General features: G+C 42.8%; 1 protein-coding gene and 1 long non-coding RNA gene across 7 annotated transcripts in view; one reads left to right on the top strand and one right to left on the bottom strand.

Annotated features, from left to right (window-relative positions):
• TOP2B (DNA topoisomerase II beta) overlaps window positions 1-15,644 on the bottom strand; it is a 46,944-nt gene extending 31,300 nt beyond the window's left edge. For 2 of the 6 annotated variants that reach the window (XM_082193280.1, XM_082193281.1), the window contains exons 1-4: window positions 12,656-12,933; window positions 4,620-4,790; window positions 4,290-4,380; window positions 1,493-1,556 (exon numbers count right to left, since the gene is read on the bottom strand). In XM_082193280.1, coding sequence (XP_082049406.1) covers window positions 1,493-1,556; window positions 4,290-4,380; window positions 4,620-4,790; window positions 12,656-12,748 — 419 coding nt within the window. In that variant the 5' untranslated portion in view covers window positions 12,749-12,933. Of the gene's footprint in view, window positions 1-1,492; window positions 1,557-4,289; window positions 4,381-4,619; window positions 4,791-12,655; window positions 12,936-15,587 lie in introns of those variants that run through there. The other 4 variants (XM_082193284.1, XM_082193283.1, XM_082193282.1 and 1 more) reach the window with 4 other exon arrangements.
• On the top strand, window positions 13,201-17,799 carry LOC309515577. The gene is made up of 2 exons (XR_014212518.1): window positions 13,201-13,986; window positions 17,537-17,799. It is a non-coding gene; the product is annotated as an uncharacterized lncRNA (long non-coding RNA).
• The last annotated feature ends 2,850 nt before the right edge of the window (window positions 17,800-20,649 follow it).

Here is a 20,649-nt window from a genome sequence, read left to right as displayed (position 1 = left end):
AAAAATAGAGGCAGGTAACAAGGAAACAAAGAACCCACACCAAGGAGGTTGGAAGTCGATGGCTGAAATGTGTTTGTGTTTTCACATTGTACTGTTTTTTTTCTTTCTTTTGTTGCAAGTTATGTGCTATGTTTGTGCCCCCCCCCCCCGTGTGCCTGTGTCGATTACAAACCAATAAAGATCTAATTTAAAGAAGCAGCAGCAGCAGATGCGCTTTGGTTTTTGAACATTTTGGAAGTCGAACAGACTTCCGGAAGGGATTCTGTTCGACTTCCAAGGTCTGACTATATATACATATTATAAGATGGAAACAAAGAACTATGAGCAGAAAGAAACAATGTATTTGGTCTAAACCACAAATTCTGAAAGGGCAGTGCCAAAGTAACCAAGGTTGTCTAAAGATTTACACCATATAAAAATGAATAAGGAAAGCACAGGCTGTAGGCTATAAACTGTAGCAAGCAATGAACAGTCCCGAGAATAAGCTTGTGCAAAGTCTTACATAAGAACTGTTCTGAACTGCGGTCACCTTTATCATGTATTGCTATTCCACCAAGTGAAGACCCCTTCCATGAAAAAATGCTTTCTGCTAGTGGAAATGCACCTTTGGTGTCACATGAATGTTTTCTGCTTTGAAAAAACAAAACTGTTCGTACTAATTAAAATCTGTATATGTTGAGTACTTAATGAAGTACCGTATTTTTCGCCCTATAAGACACACTTTTTCCCCTCCAAAAATGAAGGGGAAATGTGTGTGCGTCCTATGGGGCGAATGCAGGCTTTCGCTGAAGCCTTGAGAGCGAGAGTGGTCAGTGTGCACTGACCCCTCTCCCTCTCCAGGCTTCAGGAAGCTATCCGCAAGCCTTGGGAGCCCGCGGGAGTTCCTCCCGGGCTCCCCCGGCTTGCGCAGAGCTGCCTCTTATCCCGAAGCCCTGGCGCGCTGAGCAGTTGCGCCGGGGCTTCGGGCAGCTCTCCGCAAGGCACGGGAGCCCAAGACCGGGTTCCCGTGGCTTGCGGAGAGTTGCCTGCACGCTGAAGCCTGCGCGCGCTGAGCTCAGCACGCCCAGGCTTGGCGCAGCTCTCTGCAAGGCGCGGGAGCCCGGTTTGCGGAGAGTTGCCTGTTCTGGGGGCTGGGGTCGGGGGAATTGCCCCTTTATTCCCCCCCCAAAAAAAAACTAGGTGCGCCTTATGGGACGGTGCGTCTTATAGGGCGAAAAATACGGTAATCTCTTTAAAATGTACTCAGTTTTATATCACATCCATAAAAACAGGGGCAATTGCCTACTGCAGACTTAACACTCAAAATGTCTTCCCGCTATGAGATTCAAAATTCTCCCCACTATTTTAACTGCCTTTTCTATGAATATGCATTTTAACATTCCTTCGCTCTAAGTACTCTAAATAATGCAAGCCAAATTTTACTTGGACATGTCAACTACAAAAAAAATGAATGCCCTTTTCTCAGGTAAATTAGAAAAAGAAGTTTACTTACGGATCAATTGATATTTTAATACATGTCATATTCTTATCCCTCTGTTTATTGTCTGCTGCATTTACTAAAAACGAATAAACATTTCTTAGTGGCAGTAAAAAAACTTTATCTAGTTAAATATCCAACCAACTTCAACTAGCTAAATATTTTTGTATTCACATGCAACACATGCTATACCTCTGAGAAACTTTAACACATCATATGATCTTCCTGAAACAGTCCGCTGAGTTCATTCAGACCTTTCTAGTATGTTACTTATCACTGCACTCTTATATTCTGATGTCAACGGCCCCAACTTTATTCTTTTAGTTTTTCTACTTTTTCAATATCAAACATAATACCAATGGATAGTTCACACATTATACCAGTACCAGTTTTTCAAGATAAGCCTGTCTCCCCAATGTGATGTGATCCCTGGCAGCTGAAATGTTGGAGCTCACAAATCTAGAAGAGAAATCTGTGACTCCCGAATACATGGATGATGTTCCCAGGCAGAAGAGTAAATCAGTAAAAGGCTACTCAAATGTACCAGTTAATTCACCTTAAGAAATATTAGTCACAAAATACACTACGACGCACTTCTAGTTAGTTTATCCAGTTCTTAATGGCATTATGGCGTGAAGAATGACATTGTGACACATACATTTTGTTTTAATTTTTTGCTGTTGCTGTTTCCACTATTTTTCATTGTGATTTAATGCTGCATTTCTTAATTGCTTCTCCCTTTCACCTCCCCTCCACACCAAACACATGGCTATTAGCCACCTCTGACCAGCAAAGTGTGCCTTGTTTTTAGGACAGCAAAGAGGATATAAGCTGAAAGTGTTTGTTTATACAGTGGTACCTCTGGTTACGTACTTAATTCGTTCCGGAGGTCCGTTCTTAACCTGAAACTGTTCTTAACCTGAAGCACCACTTTAGCTAATGGGGCCTCCCGGTGCTGCCACGCCACTGCGCGCTATTTCTGTTCTCATCCTGAAGCAAAGTTCTTAACCCAAGGTACTATTTCTGGGTTAGCAGAATCTGTAACCTGAAGCGTATGTAACCCGAGGTACCACTGTACAGGATTCGGAAGGCAAGAGTACTACTGCTATCCTGTTCAGTACTACCCCATACACATCTATTCAGAAGTAAGCTCCATTGATTTCAATGAGGCATACTCCTAACTAAATGATTATAGTATTGGAATCTCAGTAGTCTGACGCGTAGTTTTAGTTACATGATTACAAAGTTTTCCATGTGACAGGACATCATACACACATATATAATCCTTTCCTGCCTCTATTAGATCTGGCAATATTAAATTTTAATTTAATTACCCGAAATCATTAAAACAGTACTCTGGCCCTCTAAAACAAAATCCCTTTACTGAACTAAATATTATGAATTTGGCCTAAATGTGGACAAATCATGTTTTAAAAACTAGACTAAGGGGAAATTCTCAGCCAATTTGACAGAGCTCCTGTGTTTTTAACAGCTGCACAACAGTCTAATTCAATTTGCAAAACTTATTCTAATAATGCATCTTTATGCTAGGAAATTCCTGTTGAAATTCTGTCTGCAAAAGAGCTATGAAACATGTAAGAGCCTGCTAATAAAATGTGGTAACTCTACTTGCAATTTAGTAAATTGTGTGGAATACCATGATTAAAGGACCAGCCATACTTTGGTTATTGAATACTTCTATGCCAGTAAACTTTATAGACAATTAGACAATTTATTTTAACAGAAAAAGTTGTCAGACATCTCAGTCCTCTTTAGTTATACTACAGAGGTGGTGGTGGGGAATAATATAGGCTTTCAGATGAATAAAATGATCTAAAATCAAGTATTATGATTCAGAGTGAGGATCAGGATGACAATTTCCCAGCTTTTTAGTATGCTTGAATATTTTAGCAAGCATGTGCCAATAGCTAATATGACATGACAACAAATAAATAAAATTGTACATGGTATTGGTTATGGTACAGTAGTACTTTCACTGAAGTTACTATTGAGCTAGATTCCCGATGTAAAATTATTGCAAGCTTGTAAATATCCGCTCACTAGTCACCTGTGACAAGTAATATTTATCTTCAGATGACCAGGGTAACGAATCTTTACAAAAGTTGGCATTTTTATCTTCTTAGGTTCACAGACAATCAACCTGAACATGGGTGAATAGGAGGCTGGTAAAATACTTTATGAGCTAATAACTTGTGTTGATTTATTTGTGAGCCTCAGTTATGGTGTTCCCAATGCCACCATAATCCTTGATCATACAAAATGTAAAACTGAAAACCTCACCAATGCATAGTTCTAGTGTTCCATATAAAATTAAAGGAATTTTAGGTTGTTGTGATGGTACATGGCCACCCTTGACAATGGTATGGTGTTATGCAGTGGTGAGTTTCTTGAATCAGCAAGAGGTTATACTAGATGACCCTAGAGGTCCCTTACAATGCTGAGTTCCTCAAAAATTACTATGGTTAACTGTGAACAGATTGCACTCCTTATGTACCATTTGGATCTTTGCAAATTCTGGACTGGAAATACACACTGAACATTAATCAGTTCAAAATTAGTATAAGCCCAAGTCATAGTTAAGAGCAGCAGGGGTTGAATGGAGGGAATTTGTAAACGTATGACCCTGAAAGAAGGGAGCATGCAATCCCACAATCTATTTTTACTCTTTATCGTGGCTGATTACTAACATGTTTTTACCAGTTCTAAATTCTCCTAAATTATTCCATTGTAAGCACTTTGAAAATGCTTAGGATGCTTAGGATAGCAGAATATCACAATTATAAACACTTACCAAGAATTTCATCGAATATCTTGTATAAGCCAGGTACATAGGTAATCTCTCTACAATTCATTCCTATATCTTCATCGAACACCCACATTAGCTACACACAAACACACAAAAACAAGAGTTTACTTTTCTGAACTTTAAAATAAATATTTATTGCTATTACTTTAAATATTCACAGAACATATGTATTTTTAATTCTCAGCACTGTTTTTTCTCTGTATCCCTCCCATACATTTGGACTGACATGGGGGGGAAACCACACAGAAACATTGCTTGAAACCTTCAGCTACAGTATAAATACTTGCTTTAAATAAAGAGAAAAATAAAAATTACCTGAGTTACAGGTTCCACTGAACCAATGTATGTATCAGGACGGAGGAGAATATGCTCAAGCTGAGTCTTTTTCTGATAAACTCTCTCAACAGACATCTTCTTTGAATCATTCTTATTCACGTGTTCAGGTTCTTCCTTTTTTGAAGCGTTATTCTGATTATCAAAAAGTGTCTGAAATAAAAGGAGGAAAGGTAACCAAACTATACTGATTCATCCCATTCTACAACCGCAAGTAAGAACGTTTTCCATGAATAAAATAACTACAGCTTTCTAATTCTTCATTGTGCAAAGACTTTGGGCTAGTAGCAATGTTTGTTGCCACTGGGGGGGGGGAACAAAGAGGGAACTTTATTGATGCATAGAGGACATGCCTCCATATTGTTGGCTTGAGTAGAAGAATTTTTTTAAATAATATGGGAATTTATCTGACCTATTACCTTCTGCACTTTCTACTGGGTCATGTTAAAAGATTTCTCTCCACCCCTCTATACAGGAAATATCCCCACACCATAATACAAAACGTTAAAAGTGCCCTCACTTTAAAAAGGGAGGGAGACTGCCATATAGGGTTGGTTCAAAGGTGAACACCAAACCATGGTTCGGCACTAGGCGAATGAGCCTTCAGCTCACACATTCCATACTCCGCAGGTTCCCAGTTGGTAGCAAAATGTATATTTTGATATTTAACCCAAAGCAGCACCTGGTTGTCACAAACTAGGGAGAGAACAACGGAGAGGAAAAAACATGTAGGCCTGTGACACCTAAAAGGGTCAGGGCAAAATTGTGGTTTAGTTTTATCTCTGAAGCAGTGTTTGAAATTAGCCATGCTCAAAGCGCATTTTGCAACTGGTGCAGGTCCAATTGCAGGTTGGCAACTGACATCTCCACCTGGCTTTCTTAAGCAGGTAAGCCGAAGAGCTTATTTATTGCATTTAAATCCCACTCTTTTTTGCAAGGAGTACATGGTTCACCCCCCCCCCCAGTTTATTTGATGTTTCAATGTATTGTAAACAGCTTTAGATTGTTTTCTCTAAAATATAAAGTGGTATATGCGTGACATGAATAACACCAGCAACACCACTGAAAAAGTAGCACTGGAACCTGATTCAAAGTGCTAGCTACCTTCAGAACTGGGGGTGGGGGACTGTGGCTCTTCAGGTGCCTCGGCCAACATTACCAAACATCAGAGATAATATGAGTTGCATTTCAGCAACATAGGTTTCTCATACCTGCTTTAGAGCACTCCATGGCCTATATATGCTAAGAAGTTGTTCTTCCCACATGATCCCCAGCACACACATATGGCTACTACACCATCTTGGCTATGAGTCCTGGAAAGCCTGCTCCCTGCCTTGCAGGCCTTTTTCCTCCTGGCTTGGGTGAACAGGGCCCTGACTGACTCCAGCTACAAAAGTTGAGGCTGCGGAGCAGACTCTTTGGCTCAGGTATGTTTCAGGGAAGGGTTTTTTTTTGGGGGGGGTGTTGCTGTTTTATATCTTTATTTTAAATCTTATTATGATCTTTGTGGAAATTATTTAATCTGGTTGGGTACTTTTTGATTTTTTAAAACATTCTTTATGACTTCTATGATTGCAATTGAGGTATTTTTTTCATATTGTAAGCCACCTTTGAGCAATGTGTTAACTATGGAAAGGGGACATACAAATGAAATGATGTATGCATGAATGATATATGTACACAGAATAGAACATCTGAAGGTTTAAAAATGTGACAGGACCAGAAACTCTGGCCTAATTAACATCTCACTTTAAACCAGAGTAAGGTAAAGGTAAAGGGACCCCTGACAGTTAAGTCTAGTCGCGAACGACTCTGGGGTTGCGGCGCTCATCTCGCTTTACAGGCCGAGGGAGCCGGCGTTTGTCCACTTCGCAGACAGCTCTTCTGGGTCATGTCGCCAGCATGACTAAGTCGCTTCTGGCGCAATGGAACACCGACACCAGGGCAGCGCGGTGAAGGTACCCCTGCCCGTACGGGCCAGTCGTGTCCGACTCTAGGGTTGCGTGCTCATCTCGCTCTATAGGCCGTGAGCCGGCGCCATCCAAAGACACTTCTGGGTCATGTGGCCAGCGTGATGAAGCTGCAGCTGGCGAGCCAGCACCAGCGCAGCACACGGAAACGCCGTTTACCTTCCCGCTATAAAGCGGTCCCTATTTATCTACTTGTACTTAAGAGTGCTTTCGAGCTGCTAGGTGGGCAGGAGCTGGGACCAAACGACGGGAGCTCACCCCGCCGCAGGCATTCGAACCGCCGACCATACGATCAGCAAGTCGTAGGCACTGAGGTTTTACCCACAGCGCCACCCGCGTCCCGACGCAGCGCAGTACCGCTTAACTATAGTTTAAAGGTGAACCACACAGAGAATCATGGTCGCTTCACTGCTCCTATTCCTGCTGCTCCATTAGTAAGAGCTAAGCCATGGTTTGCCTTAGTGTAGTCTGAACTCAGAAGTGTGATTTGTCTCTCTCCCAAAGCACAAGCTCATGGATTACGGGGAGGGTGGGGGAGAGAGAAACCACAAGCCCAGCTTCAGACAGAACTCCAATACAAACCATGGTTAGGCTCCTATAATGCTGCACCACCACAGAAGGAGTGAAGCGGCTGTGATTTTCTCCCTCTGCACCAGCATGCTGCATTTTAAGACATAGTTAAGCTTAACCAGAATTCCAAGTGGTATGTGAATACGGCCAGTCTTATTGTTGTTCCAAGGTTGTAAAACACTTTGTAATGGCAAACTCTTATTATGTTTTAGACAGATATGCAACGTATTGATTCCCACACATTTTCTTCAAGTCACCCACCCTCCACTCCCTTTAGATTAGCTTTTCCTGAGACTTTGCTATGGACCTCTGGTTGGTCGCCCTGTTTAACCAGGGGGCCTGGTAGGAGTTTTTCCCAATTGGCTAAACTGGCCCGGCCTCTTGGATTTTTTTCGCCTACCTCGTAGCAACCGTCACAACTTTCGTGGTATTTGGCATTGGAATGTGTTGTTGGTGTTTCGGGGGGCAAGGTGTGGCCATCGCCTTCCCCGACAATTTTGGGTATTCCGCTACAGGGATCCGGCGGTCGTGGATCCTGTCCGGTGCCCGTGTGGCGGGGGGGGGCATGGCATGACCCTCGGTGACATCAGGAGAGAGCCTATAGTTGTATTAGCATCAACAGGCTCCACCTTCTGGTGAATAAACCCCCTTTGGGCTCACCCCTCTCCGAGTAGGTGGAGTCTAATGTTCCATGGTCCAATGCCTAAGCCAATACCTTCTCACATGCTGTAACCAATAAAGTTGTGGCCTTTTCCTTACCCATTAACCTTACATACTGTGTCCACGTGTCTTTATTCCCCAAGCGGGGATCGGGTCCTCGAATCACAACGTATTATTTCAGCAGTCTTGTGAGATTCCAGATCAGACAAAGCTCTTATGCCTTTAAAGCAGTGTGCCTTTTTCAACTATTTCTTGGAAATGTGGTCAAACATATATTTTAAACTGCATTGAAGTCTCTACTATGAGGTTTAATTTTTTAAAAATGAACTACAACTACTGCCTCACTTTTCCTACTTCTCATTGTCCGAGAACACCAAAATAGCACTTTAAAAAAACACACCAAACCAATGAGTACAGTACTAATGGTAATGTTGGGTTTTAATTCACAAAGCCTAAGGTTGCAATTCTATGACTTGGGACTTACTCCTAAGTCAGCATATACAGATCCAATGTGTTAAATTGGCTTGAGGACAGGAAAGGCTTCTACTCATAAGTTGACAGAATAGTTGGTTTGTTCCCAAATTATGAGACACTTATCATTACCTTTAAAGAAACCACCTTTTATTAGTTCCTAGTAAAAGGTCTTTAAGGTCATAAGTACATAAGGTATAAAATATTCTGATGTTCATGATTCAAACACTTTACAACTCCATCAGAAGAGAAGCTGTCTTGTAACATCTTAAAGTGATGTTTCTTTACGTACACACGAACCATATTATTTTACAAAACTATGGAACAGATGGTCCAGATCAGGTTCTCAGCTTTAACAGTTACACATTCTCTGTATTATCTCCTTGATCAACAACTAATCACAGATGGAAACATTTAAATATTTGCAGCCCTATACATCTCTTTGGGCACAGACGTCACCTGTTATATATGCTTGCAAGAAGAAAGTATTAGACCATCTTCAGCTGCCAGTAGCTATGGGAATTAAGGCTGCATTTGTTCCACCACTTCTTAAATTAAATGCAGTTTTGGACTTGGTCTGCATGTCAGCTGTATTGTTTGTATGTGTCACTTGAGCATAGTAATAGATACAAGCTTTTCGAATGTCAGTGTGATTTCAAGCAAGCAAATGTATGGCCAGCAAAAGATGGATAGATGGATAGTACACATGTAACACTAACCCTTAGGGACGCGGGTGGCGCTGTGGGCTAAAGCCTCAACGCCTAGGGCTTGCCGATCGAAAGGTCGGCGGTTCGAATCCCCGCGGCGGGGTGCGCTCCCGCTGCTCGGTCCCAGCGCCTGCCCACCTAGCAGTTCGAAAGCACCCCCGGGGGCAAGTAGATAAATAGGTACCGCTTACCAGCGGGAAGGTAAACGGCGTTCCGTGTGCGGCTCTGGCTCGCCAGAGCAGCGTTGTCACGCTGGCCACGTGACCCGGAAGTGTCTGCGGACAGCGCTGGCCCCCGGCCAATAGATGTGAGATGGGCGCACAAACCCCAGAGTCTGTCAAGACTGGCCCGTTCGGGCAGGGGTACCTTTACCTTTACCTTTAACACTAACCCATGGTTTAGTGCTATGTGCATGAGCTGGAAAAAGCCTGAAGACACATGCACGCCCCATGAGATTTTTAGTGTTTACTTTAAGTTTCCATGCAACCTGGCTTTTAGGTATCTGAACTAAGTATCATGGTTTAAAATAAATAGTGATAGGTTTCTAAACAAAACAATTTCAAACCCGTCATGAAGCTGGCTTGATAAACCAAAATTTGTTTTAAATCATCGCCTATTGGGCTGCTACACTAACAAGCCAGGATTTGTGGAAAGTAAAACTTGTATAGAATTCCATCAGACCATGTGGGAGGGGAGCGGAGGGGAGCATACAAGTCAAGGCTCAAACATAGCACTAAGCCAAGTTTTAGTGCTACATAGATACATACAAGCCAATTATTTCTTGCTTTTAACCTCTGAGCAAAAATGGATGAAGTCTTAATATTTCGTTTACATTTCTTTTTTCCCTTTCCTTTCTATAAGAGGCCGCATGGATCAAATCTACCATGACTATATGCGTATTTGCTCTGGTTCTGTATTCTAGGAATGTGCTATTCCAAGATGTATTACTGGCATGATGTGCAGAAACATTCAATATGAGAGTGCAGAAAATGAGGTCTTGCACAGGAGGCACAATAAAAGCTCTAGTTGTGTACCAATCTCCTTGCTTAAGGGGTTTTTGTTATGACAAAAAAGTTTTGCTAGAGAAGCTAATGTTAATAATGTATATAAAGCTAATGTATATAAAATTAATGTACTTAAGGTCTGTATATTCCTTTTACAGATACAGTCTCCCCAACTTCTTTAATACACTGTAAATTGGCAAAGATACAAAATAGATTAGAGTAGATAACTTCCCCTTGGATCATTACATCCAGTACTCACAATGGGGAAAATCACTGTGAATCATTTCCAGTTTTAACTTTAATATTTATTGAAAAGAAACAGTTTACTCAACTTCCACAATTTATTCAGAAAAGTTTTGAGGGTATAACTTATTTTTTAAAAAATGTAATTAAGTTTTTATACTAATATCAAAACATATTTAATGGGTATACACAATTTTGGGGGGGGGTTCCATTTAAGGATCCTAACTCCACTGCTTTACTGGTGTTATCCATAAGAAATTGCAAAAGGCATATCTGCCAAGGACACTTGTACTAGTTTAACTCTGAAATGTAGTCATAATAAATAGTAATAATCTGTCAAAGACACCTTTGAACATTAATTCTTCCTTTAGCAGAGAGCTCACTATGTCTAGTGTTTGAGGCCTTGCCAATTTTTACCTACGCAGAATCACAATTTTAATAGAAATATGGTAAAGCAATGAAAGATCACTTTGAAAGCTGAAAGAACAAGGACTATGGAAGTAGCAGACAATTACAACAATACACACAAATAGCAATACTTTTTAGGAAAATGATTTAGTGCTCATGCATCACAAATGAAATAATCCCAGCCCTCAACTACTAAATTCAAAGTGCAAGTTCAAAGATAGTTGGGACTTTAGCTGGAACACTAATGCCATTGTGTCCATACTAAATGTTTTGCTCAATTTGCATTTCTGGACATATTTTTTTTAAAGTTTTAAAAGTTAGTTAATACATCATCCCAAATAGTGACCCTTATTACAGCTCCACTTTCAAAGTTAATTTATTAAAGAAGCAAGACTAGAAAGCACTTAAGAATGACATTCCCTCAAAACTTTCCACTGACTGGATACATGCACCTGCAAGTGCATCTGATAGATCTATGAGATTGACTAACTGTTTCAAATGCAAGTAGGCAAGTAGGCATATCTATCATCAAGTCAATCTGCTCATCAGAAGGTGGGTACCACTGCTATATGAAGCAACAAGGTGAAGACCATACCTGCTCACAAATCCACTTATACAGTCCAGTCTACTGCTTGACAAAGCAAACTGGGACATTTACATTAATATCAGTTCTGCTCTTTGCACATGTCAACTGTTCCTCCAGCAAGTACAACAGAAGAACAAAGAATAGTTTGCCCTCCTGGTTATAGAAACATAGCCTACTTGTCAGCAAGGATTGCAATATTCCACGAGTTGCCTGGTGCCTTATTTTTAAAGCGTGGCTGCCACTATGTACCTAAAAATAGGCATCCTGGGACACACATAGAATTTGCCACTTTTCAATTTATAAAGAATAGCAACATTGTCAGGACACCTGACTTAAAAGTAGAATGGAAATATTTTTGTTTTCAGAGCAAGAGTCCTAATGAAGTTAGGGTAGTAACATTGTAATACTAAATGAAGCTCTAGAGTAGCAGCAAGCTCCTTTACACCATTGTGCTGTGTTGCCTTTTCTTGCCAGTTACATTAAGGAAGTGACCCTGGTTTGAACTCTCTGCTGAACAAGAGAAATAGAAGTAAATGACTGATTGGGGAACTGTATCCATTCAGCTATCTGCTCCCTCCTGGGGTCTTTCCAAATGGGATTTCTTTCAACTGGGCCAGAAACAGCATATCACAACCTCTAATCTTAAAAAACCCCATCGTATGGCTTCATGACCATTTAACTCTCCCTTTCCCACTAAATTTTCCCCAGCAGAATACACACTGTATTTTTATATCAAGATCCAAAAGCTGATCCTCTCATAATTTACCTATTTTGTGTAGGGATGGAGCTAAAGGTACTTGCACATAAGGACCCCAGTTTTCAGAACTGTGGCCCAGCTGGAGAGACGGTTCACTTTCAGCCTGCTAGTTCAATGCTTTGGCTAGACGCGAAACAAATCTAAGAGGCCTTAAAAACTGTTTCAACCTTTCCACTCTGCAGGAATTGCGGGGTGGGAGACCCCTCTTCTTATCAACTGATCAACAGAAACAAAATAGCCATGTGTACTCAAGAAGCACACTGAGTAAGAGTCAGTAACACAAGTGGGTGCCACATACCCCCCTTTAACTCTGCGAACCCCTGGCAGGCCACACACCCGTCCCCCCCCCCCCAAAAAAAGCCAGCAAGTGAAGGTCCCATAGCAGCAAAGCCAAGGGCTCCCATTCCCTCGCCAGAATCAGCAAACACCCAACCCTGTACTTTCCACCCTGGAAGCAGCCTAGTCCTCCCCCTTCTCCCTTTCTCTCTGCATCCCCATTCTCCATCCCTGCAAGCATCTCCGCCGCTCCTCCATTATTTTCCCCGAGGCCTTCCGCCTCCCATTTCAAGCCAAGCCTGTTAAAGGAAAGCAACACCGCCGAGAAGGGAAGAGAAATCGAAAGAAAATGCCAAGGCAACTTACCACCCAGGTTAAACCCCCGCTGCCGCCGCCGCCGCCTCCTCCTCCTCCGCCGCCGCCTCCTCCTCCACCACCACCTCCTCCTGATTTTGCCATTTTTTGGCCCTCACCTCAGTATAAATAATTATAAATATATATATATCTACAAAAGCCTTTTTTCCCCCAAAGAAAAGTGGGGGGAGGGGAGAGGGAAGCCACCCGCGGCCGGCACAGGGCTGCAGGCGCGCGCACGCACACACACGCTTCTCTCATGCACCGCAGATTTGGGGGGGGCGGGCGGCGGCGTGTGTGTATGGGAGGGTGGGGGGTGTTCCTTCCCACACAGAGAAAGATCCTTTTCCCACCCAGCGCGCGCGCCCGCGCGCCCTCACACACACACACACACACACACGCACGCACGCACGCGCAGTCCGACGGGCCCCCAAGGTTGCCCTCACGCTAATGCGCGCGCGCGCACCCACACAACGAACACCCCCCCCTTTTTCCCCTCACACACACACTCTTTCGCTTTGTGGGCCGCGCGCCCGCCCGGCCGCGCGAACACTCACACCGCAGGCTCTCCTCCCTCGTCCCTCCTCCCTTCAAACGTCCAGCACGCAGGCGCGCGCCCACGGCCACGCGCGTAGTACCCCCCCCCGCCCTTTCCTGTCTCTATAGCTGGAGCTGAGGGCCACGGACGTTTTATTTCACGTTTGAGCTTTTCACCTCAGCCTAAAATAGATAGATAAATAACGGCCGGCCGTCTGAAGGACGGAGTGAGTGTGTAGAAGGGTGACAAAAAAACACCCCTCTCTCTCTCACACACACCCACACACCCGGCCCGTGAGGGACCAGAATATGTCTTTTTTTAAAAAGAGCTCCTTTTCCGGCGCTGTTCTCGGCGGAAATGTTGGGCGGCGGCAGCGTAGACGAGAGCCGGCTTGAGGACCTCGTCCACACGGGCAGCTGAGGAACCCGCTCGGCTCCGAATTGGGAAGGAAGGACCCGCGGAGGAGGGCTCGGGGCGCAATTAAAAGGCCGCCCGGCCTAACCGCCAGAGGCTCCCTGCAAGCGCCGAGGCCCCAAAGCCTCAGACAATAACTGCGCTGCCCCTCCCCCCGCCCCACCGCCGTACAGCATAAACCACCGCAGCCACCGAGCGCTCCCGGTTCCGCCCTTCCTTTCCCTGTCAACCAATTAGTGCCGCGCAAGTCACATTTTCGGCCAATCGTTTAAAAAGAAAAAGCCCCCGTCAAACGGGCGTGCCTACGTCACCGCGTGCGGCAAGAAGACGCCTGCAATCGCTTGTACTTCCCCAATTGTGGTGAGGCGAGCCGCGAGGCCATGGCGCTGAGGTAAAAAAAAAAAGTACGGGAGAGCCACTGGTGCCTGGTAGCTTCAGCTCCGGGGGTCCCGGTCCAGGTCAGGGACAAAGCCTAACCGCCCGCCTAGACCAACTGAACTAAGCTAAGCGATTTAAGTACTACTGGACCCAATGGGACCCGCGTAAACACGCATAGGGAAACACGTGTATAGCGATTCCTGTTCCTACATGGGTTTGTGCACTTGGGAATAGCTCTTCAAAACATGCCCGTGAGGAAGGACTGTTCCCAAACACGATAAATCATAGAATTGTAGAGTTGGAAAGGAATCACGAGGGTCATCTAGTCACACCCCCCCCCCGCGCGCAATGCAGGAATCTCAGCTAAAGCATCTATGACAGATGACCTCTGCTTAAAAACCTCCAAGGAAGGAGACTCCACCGCCTCCGGTGGGAGTCTGTTCTACTGCTGAACAGCTTTTACTGTCAGAAAGATTTTTTCCAAACGTTTAGCTGGAATCTCCTTTCTTGAAGCCATTGGTTCGAATCTCCTAATCCTCCCTCCAGAGCAGGAGAAAACAAGCATGCTACCTCTTCCATGTGGCAGCCCTAAAGATATTTGAAGATGGTTATCATATCTCCTCTCAGTCTCCTCTTTTCCAGGCTGAACATACCCAGCTCCTTCAAGCGCTGCTCGTAAGGCTTAGTTTCCAGACCCTTGATCACCTTCGTTACTCTGCACATGTTCCAGCTTGTCAACATCCTTCTTAAATTGTGGTGCCCAGAATTCCAGTATTCCAGGAGTGGTCTGACCAAGGCAGAATAGAGTGGTCCCTTGGACACTATACCGGTGCTTCTCTTGATGCAGCCCAGAATAGCATTCGCTTTCTTTGGTGCTGCATCACACTGTTGACACATGCTAAGCTTGTGGTCCACCAAGACCCCTAGATCCTTTTCACATGTACTGCTAGTAACCCAGTTGTCCCCCAACCTATATTTGTGCAGCTGGTTCTTCCTGCATAAGTGCATAACCTTAAATTTGTCCATATTGAAATTCATTTTGTTCGCTTGCGCCCAGTTCTCCAATCTGTTAAGGTATTTTTGAATTCTGATTCTGTCTTCTGCAGCATTAGCTACCCTTCCCAGTTTGGTACCGTCAGCAAATTTGATGAGCATCCTGTCAATTTCTTCATCCAAGTCATTTATAAAGATGTTTAATAACAACGGGCCCAGGTCAGAACCTACAGCACCCCACTTCTCGCTTTTTTTCTAAGATGATGAGGAACCATTAATGAGTACTCTTTGGGTTCGGTCAGTCAACCAGCTATGAATCCACCTAACAGTTACCTTGTTCAACCCACATTTTATCAGCTTCCTCACAAGAATAAATGGGGGACTTTGTCAAAAGCCTTACTGAAATCAAGATACACTATGTCCACAGCATTTCCCTAATCCACCAACTTTGTAATTCCATCAAAAAAAGAAATCAGATTGGTCTGGCATGACTTGGTTTTGAGAACCATGGTGGATCTTAGTAATCACAGCATCCTTTTCCAAATGCTCAAAAACCAACTGTTGAATTATGTGTTCTAGGATTAATGGTATCAATGTCAAGCTCACCAAGTTGATAGTTACCTGGGTCTTCCTTTCCCCCCTTTTTGAAGATGGGAACAACATTTGTCTGCCTCCAGTCTGTAGGGACCTCACTTGTTCTCTCTCCAACAATTCTCAAAGGCTCTGAAATTACACCCAGAAGCTCCTTTAGTACCCTTGGATGCAGCTCATCAGGCTCTGGAAATTTAAAGTAGCTAGGTGTTCCCTTACTACCTCTTTTCCTATCTTGGGCTGCAGCTCCCTCCTTACATCATTTATCTATGACCCTGAGATTAAGAATCTCATGCTCTACTAACTGAGCTATCCCATACGAATCTGAGATAAATATTTCATCAAACACCTTCAGTTTATCCTTTTCTTCCCCCTGCCCTTTCAGTGGTACTTTCCTGGTTTTGTGCCATTTTTCTCAAGGGCAGTCTGCTGAATCTTAAACTAAGTCAGTATGTTACAAGAACATGGATAACTGTGGCACAACTATGTTTTGTCTAGGAGGAGCTGCATCTGTTACAGAAAGGCCTTTTGTGCACAAATACATCCCAAGCAAACCAAAGACCTCCCCAGAACCAGCTAACAGCAGCTCCATGTTATGTGGATTAAGCTTCAGTTTATTATTTCTCACCTAGCCATTACTGATTCCAAGCTGTCATGCCTGATTCAGGTATAAAGAAAATATAGTTGGGAGTCATTAGCATATTGTTCACATCTTATTCCCATTCTCCAGACAATTTCATCCAGAAGTTTCGTGTAAATGTTTATGTAAGATAAAAACTTGAGGTTTCAAAGCACAAGTGCCATAGCACCAAACCACAATTCCCTCAGTCTTCTGGAATGTGCACACCAGGAAGAAGCAGAACCACTGCAAAACAGTACCTCCTATCTCCATCCTAGAAAGATCATCCGCAAGGATTACATTTTTAGAAGAATCGAAACAAGCTAATGAGATGTCTATGAGAAGCCACAAGACCACACTCCTCTGTTTTATGTATTTATTTTACTTATTAAATAAATACACTTCCCTTCATCCAAAGATCACAGGGCGGTTTACAGTATAAAAACACAAAATACAGAACATAATAACAAACAAAACAATACTGTCTGCCACCAGTTTAAAAGGCCATAGACTGTTTAATTAGCCAAAGGCCGGGAGAAAAGGGATTTATTCGCCTGGCATCTTTCATCCATTGCAGATTATTTGTGAAGTGCCAAAGTCACACCTGAATACAGACTGAAATCAGATAATCAACTTCATCCAAGAGCACCCAGACGTATGCAGACATAACTAATTCAAGCACGTTTCTCCCAAGAAAGATTGGCAACCAGCCAGTATTTATTAAAATTCCCTGTTATACACATATATAACCTTTCAAAATCCCCGTACAGTACTCTGAAATTACTACAAATAAGGATCTGCATAAGGCACTACAAATGTTTATGTGTTGGAAACATAAACATATATAGAAACATTTTATATCCTGCTCTTCTATGAAGAAGTAACTTGGGAGCCATTGCCTCTGGTTCAGAAGGTCTGCTTGAGAAAATGTGATACCATTGTTAAAACAGCTGTACTGCCTGCCTTACCTTGCCCAAGCCAGGTTCAAAGTTCTTGTATTCATTTGTAAAGCAAGTTAGATGTAGGGTACACCTCAGGGATTACCTGAACACTTATATCCCAGCTTGATCACTGAGCTTATCTACAGGAGCATCACTGGCTGTTTAGAGTTGGCAAGCCTCCTTTGACAAGAAGAAACTGAACCTTTGATGTCATCAGCCCAGTCCTGTGGAATACTCAACAAATAGAGATTTAGCAAGTGCCTTCTGTGCCAACTTTTACATGCCTGCTGAAAACTTTTCTATTCAGCCAGGCCTATGCAGGAAATTAAGAGTGCATTCCCCCCAAATGGGTAACTGACCTTTGTTTTTAACTTTTAGCTTGCTATGTATTTATTGTATGGTTTTATCTTATTTTCCAGATCATCATCAGAGCCTGCAGAAAATGCAGAAATAATGGTCTATCACCCTACAGGACTAGACAGCCATGCATGTTAGGTCATGGGAAGAATGTGATGAGACATGCTTATGCATTCACGAGACTCTCAATTCAGGCTGTGGCAATATTGTGTTTCCCAAGACACACAATTATGTTCCACCATTGTCAAACCAGTATTACAGCTTTCAGGCATACGTTCCTGCTGTGCTCAATTCATATAATAAACCTTTATTTAGTGCACCCTAACTTTTATGCACCGCACCATTCATTAATTTACTGAAAGTATTTTTATGCTATACTTCAGCCAAAGAGGCTCCCAGAACAGGCTTAAAATCTACAACACAGGACACACAAGGCAAAAGCAAACCCGGGTACCAGCTCTGAATGTTGCAAAGTTCTTAAAGAAATCAGCTGGGTCTCAAAAGTTCAGGGAGAAAAGTAGCAAAAAATGAGCTAATCTCTCAGCAGAGTGGATGGAATAGCTCTGCTTCCCATCTGATGGAAAAGAAAAGCCACATCTCTTATATAAATGGAATATAGGACATTAAATGTGCAGCAGAACGAGCTACTAGTTTTAGCCTAAGCTTTTATGAGTCTAGGTAGTTTCCTAGTCTATGGAAACTGATATCATCAATGGAGGCTGGGGGCCTTCCTATAGATAAGCTAAGGAAGTGTTTTACAATGGAGGTGGCTAGTTGATGGACTACAATTCCCATCATCCTTTACCAGTGGCCATGCTGGCTGGAGCTGATGGGAGTAGGAGTCCAACAACATTTTGAGGGCACCATGTTGGCTATCCCTCAGTGGCTGAACATTCCAGTCTCTAAGAATTAACATACTTTGACAAATATTGTTCAGTGTAGTTTAGACTACTAAGTTGCTGAATAAGAGTTCACTTGATTTGCATGGCTGACACTTTGGAAAAGAAACTACACCCCATATATAGCATTAAAGCATTGATTTTATCTCATACAGCATTAGGTGCAATTTTGAAATGCTTTGGCCCGGCTGGCACTATTCACCTTGATTTTAGGACTGGGTCTGAGGACAAAACTCTCTTATTTTGGCTGCAACAGACTAACATGGCAATCCTCTCAGAAACTTTAGCATATTACCGATATTATTATTATTTTTTTTACAATCCTGCTCCTTCACTGAACCTAACTCTAACCAAGTTTACCGGTCATTTTATTCATCTGATAATCTATAACCTGCACAAACTCATGCCACAATAAATGTGTTCGTCTGCAAGGTACCAAAGCCAGAGGGTTGTTATTCTTCACTATATGACAACTTCTTATGGAATGATCTTTTCCGTTCTGTGCACAGTAGGTTCAAACCCATGGCGAGAATACCTGCAATTGAATTGTTATCGGATTGCGGATCCCTTCTAGGTTTCCTAATACACAGGATGTTTGGACTGTACTGTTTTGAATTTATGAACTGTAAAGGCCCAAATAACATTCAAAACACAAAGAATTATTTTCCTTCAAAAAGTGCACATTTCCCCCAGTGCCCATCTCTTCATATTTTGTTTTAACTTAGCCTCTTTACTAAGCTATGTTGCCTGTATGTAGACTTCTGCTCACATAAAAATCTTCTATTAAATGGAGAACGCAAGTCCAGTTGTGTATGCCAAACTGAGTTCAAAATTGCTTACGCTCTGGTATGTGTATAGGATTGCAGCATAATGACCATAGTAAAATGTAGGGTTTAAAATTTGAATAGTGGATCTATTTCTAATATTTTTATTAAGAGGTTTTTAGTGATTTAAGCATGATTGCATTTGCAAAGCTTCAGTGTTCCTTTAGAAAGTCAATATAATAGGCAAAACATGTTTAGACCCTTATGATCACTTGTGCAATATGGAGGATCATTTTTAACTTTCTGTCCGTCCTTTTGAATGCCAAGACACTGGGTTGTATCCAACGTTAGTAATACTCAGAGTAGACCCATCAAAACAAATGGACATGACTTAGATCTATTAATTTCAATGGGTCTACTCAGAGTAGAACTTAGTTGGCTACATCCCTATAAACATGTCTATAATCGACTATAGTTTCACACTGGTTTTATAGAATCATAGTAGAGCTGAAAGGAATCACAAGCATCAATTAGTCCAACTCCCTGCAATGCAGGAATCTTTCCCTCCAATGTGGGACTCAAACTCATGACTCTGAATTTTTTGTTGTTGTTTAGTTGTTTAGTCATGTCCAGCTCTTCGTGACCCCATGGACCAGAGCATGCCAGGCACTCCTGTCTTCCACTGCCTCCCACAGTTTGGTCAAACTCATGCTGGTAGCTTCAAGAACACTGTCTAACCATCTCGTGCTCTGTCGTCCCCTTCTCCTTGTGCCCTCCATCTTTCCCAACATCAGGCTCTTTTCCAGGGAATCTTCTCTTCTCATAAGGTGGCCAAAGTATTGGAGCCTCAGCTTCACGATCTGTCCTTCTAGTGAGCACTCAGGGCTGATTTCCTTCAGAATGGAGAGGTTTGATCTTCTTGCAGTTCATGGGACTCTCAAGAGTCTCCTCCAGCACCATAATTCAAAAGCATCAATTCTTTGGCGACCAGCCTTCTTTATAGTCCAGCTCTCACTTCCATACATCACTACTGGGAAAACCATAGCTTTAACTATACGGACCTTTGTTGGCAAGGTGATGTCTCTGCCTAGATAGCATCTTAAAAAGCAGAGACTCTGAATTTAGCTATGCTTAAGTCTCTTTGAAATCAACGGATAAATGAGTCACAAGTCCAATAAGACTTGGACCAGGGCCATTTCATCTACAGCAGCAAGGGTGCAAGAACAAAGCTTTCTGCAGCAACTTAAGGAAGCTAGCTAATAGTAAAATAGTGAGTTCAGCAATCTTAGTGCACCTTGCACCAAACCCTGCTCTGATGCAACCCCCATTCATTTCTGTTGGATTGGCATTAAAACAAAAGCCAGTTAATATCGTGGCATAACACTTTTTTAAAAGCCAGTATAAGCATCCAGTGATCTGTGGCAGGCATGGAGCCCTCCCCAAAGTTTTTGCAGTACCTTCAGTGGAGAGCCAGACATATGTGAATTCCTAGATTTGCTTGGAACATCATCT

The sequence above is a fragment of the Podarcis vaucheri genome, assembly GCF_965113315.1.
Source record: "Podarcis vaucheri genome assembly, chromosome: 12".
In the NCBI taxonomy this organism is placed as follows: Eukaryota; Metazoa; Chordata; class Lepidosauria; order Squamata; family Lacertidae; genus Podarcis; species Podarcis vaucheri.
This window is presented reverse-complemented; position numbering and strand designations above follow the sequence as displayed.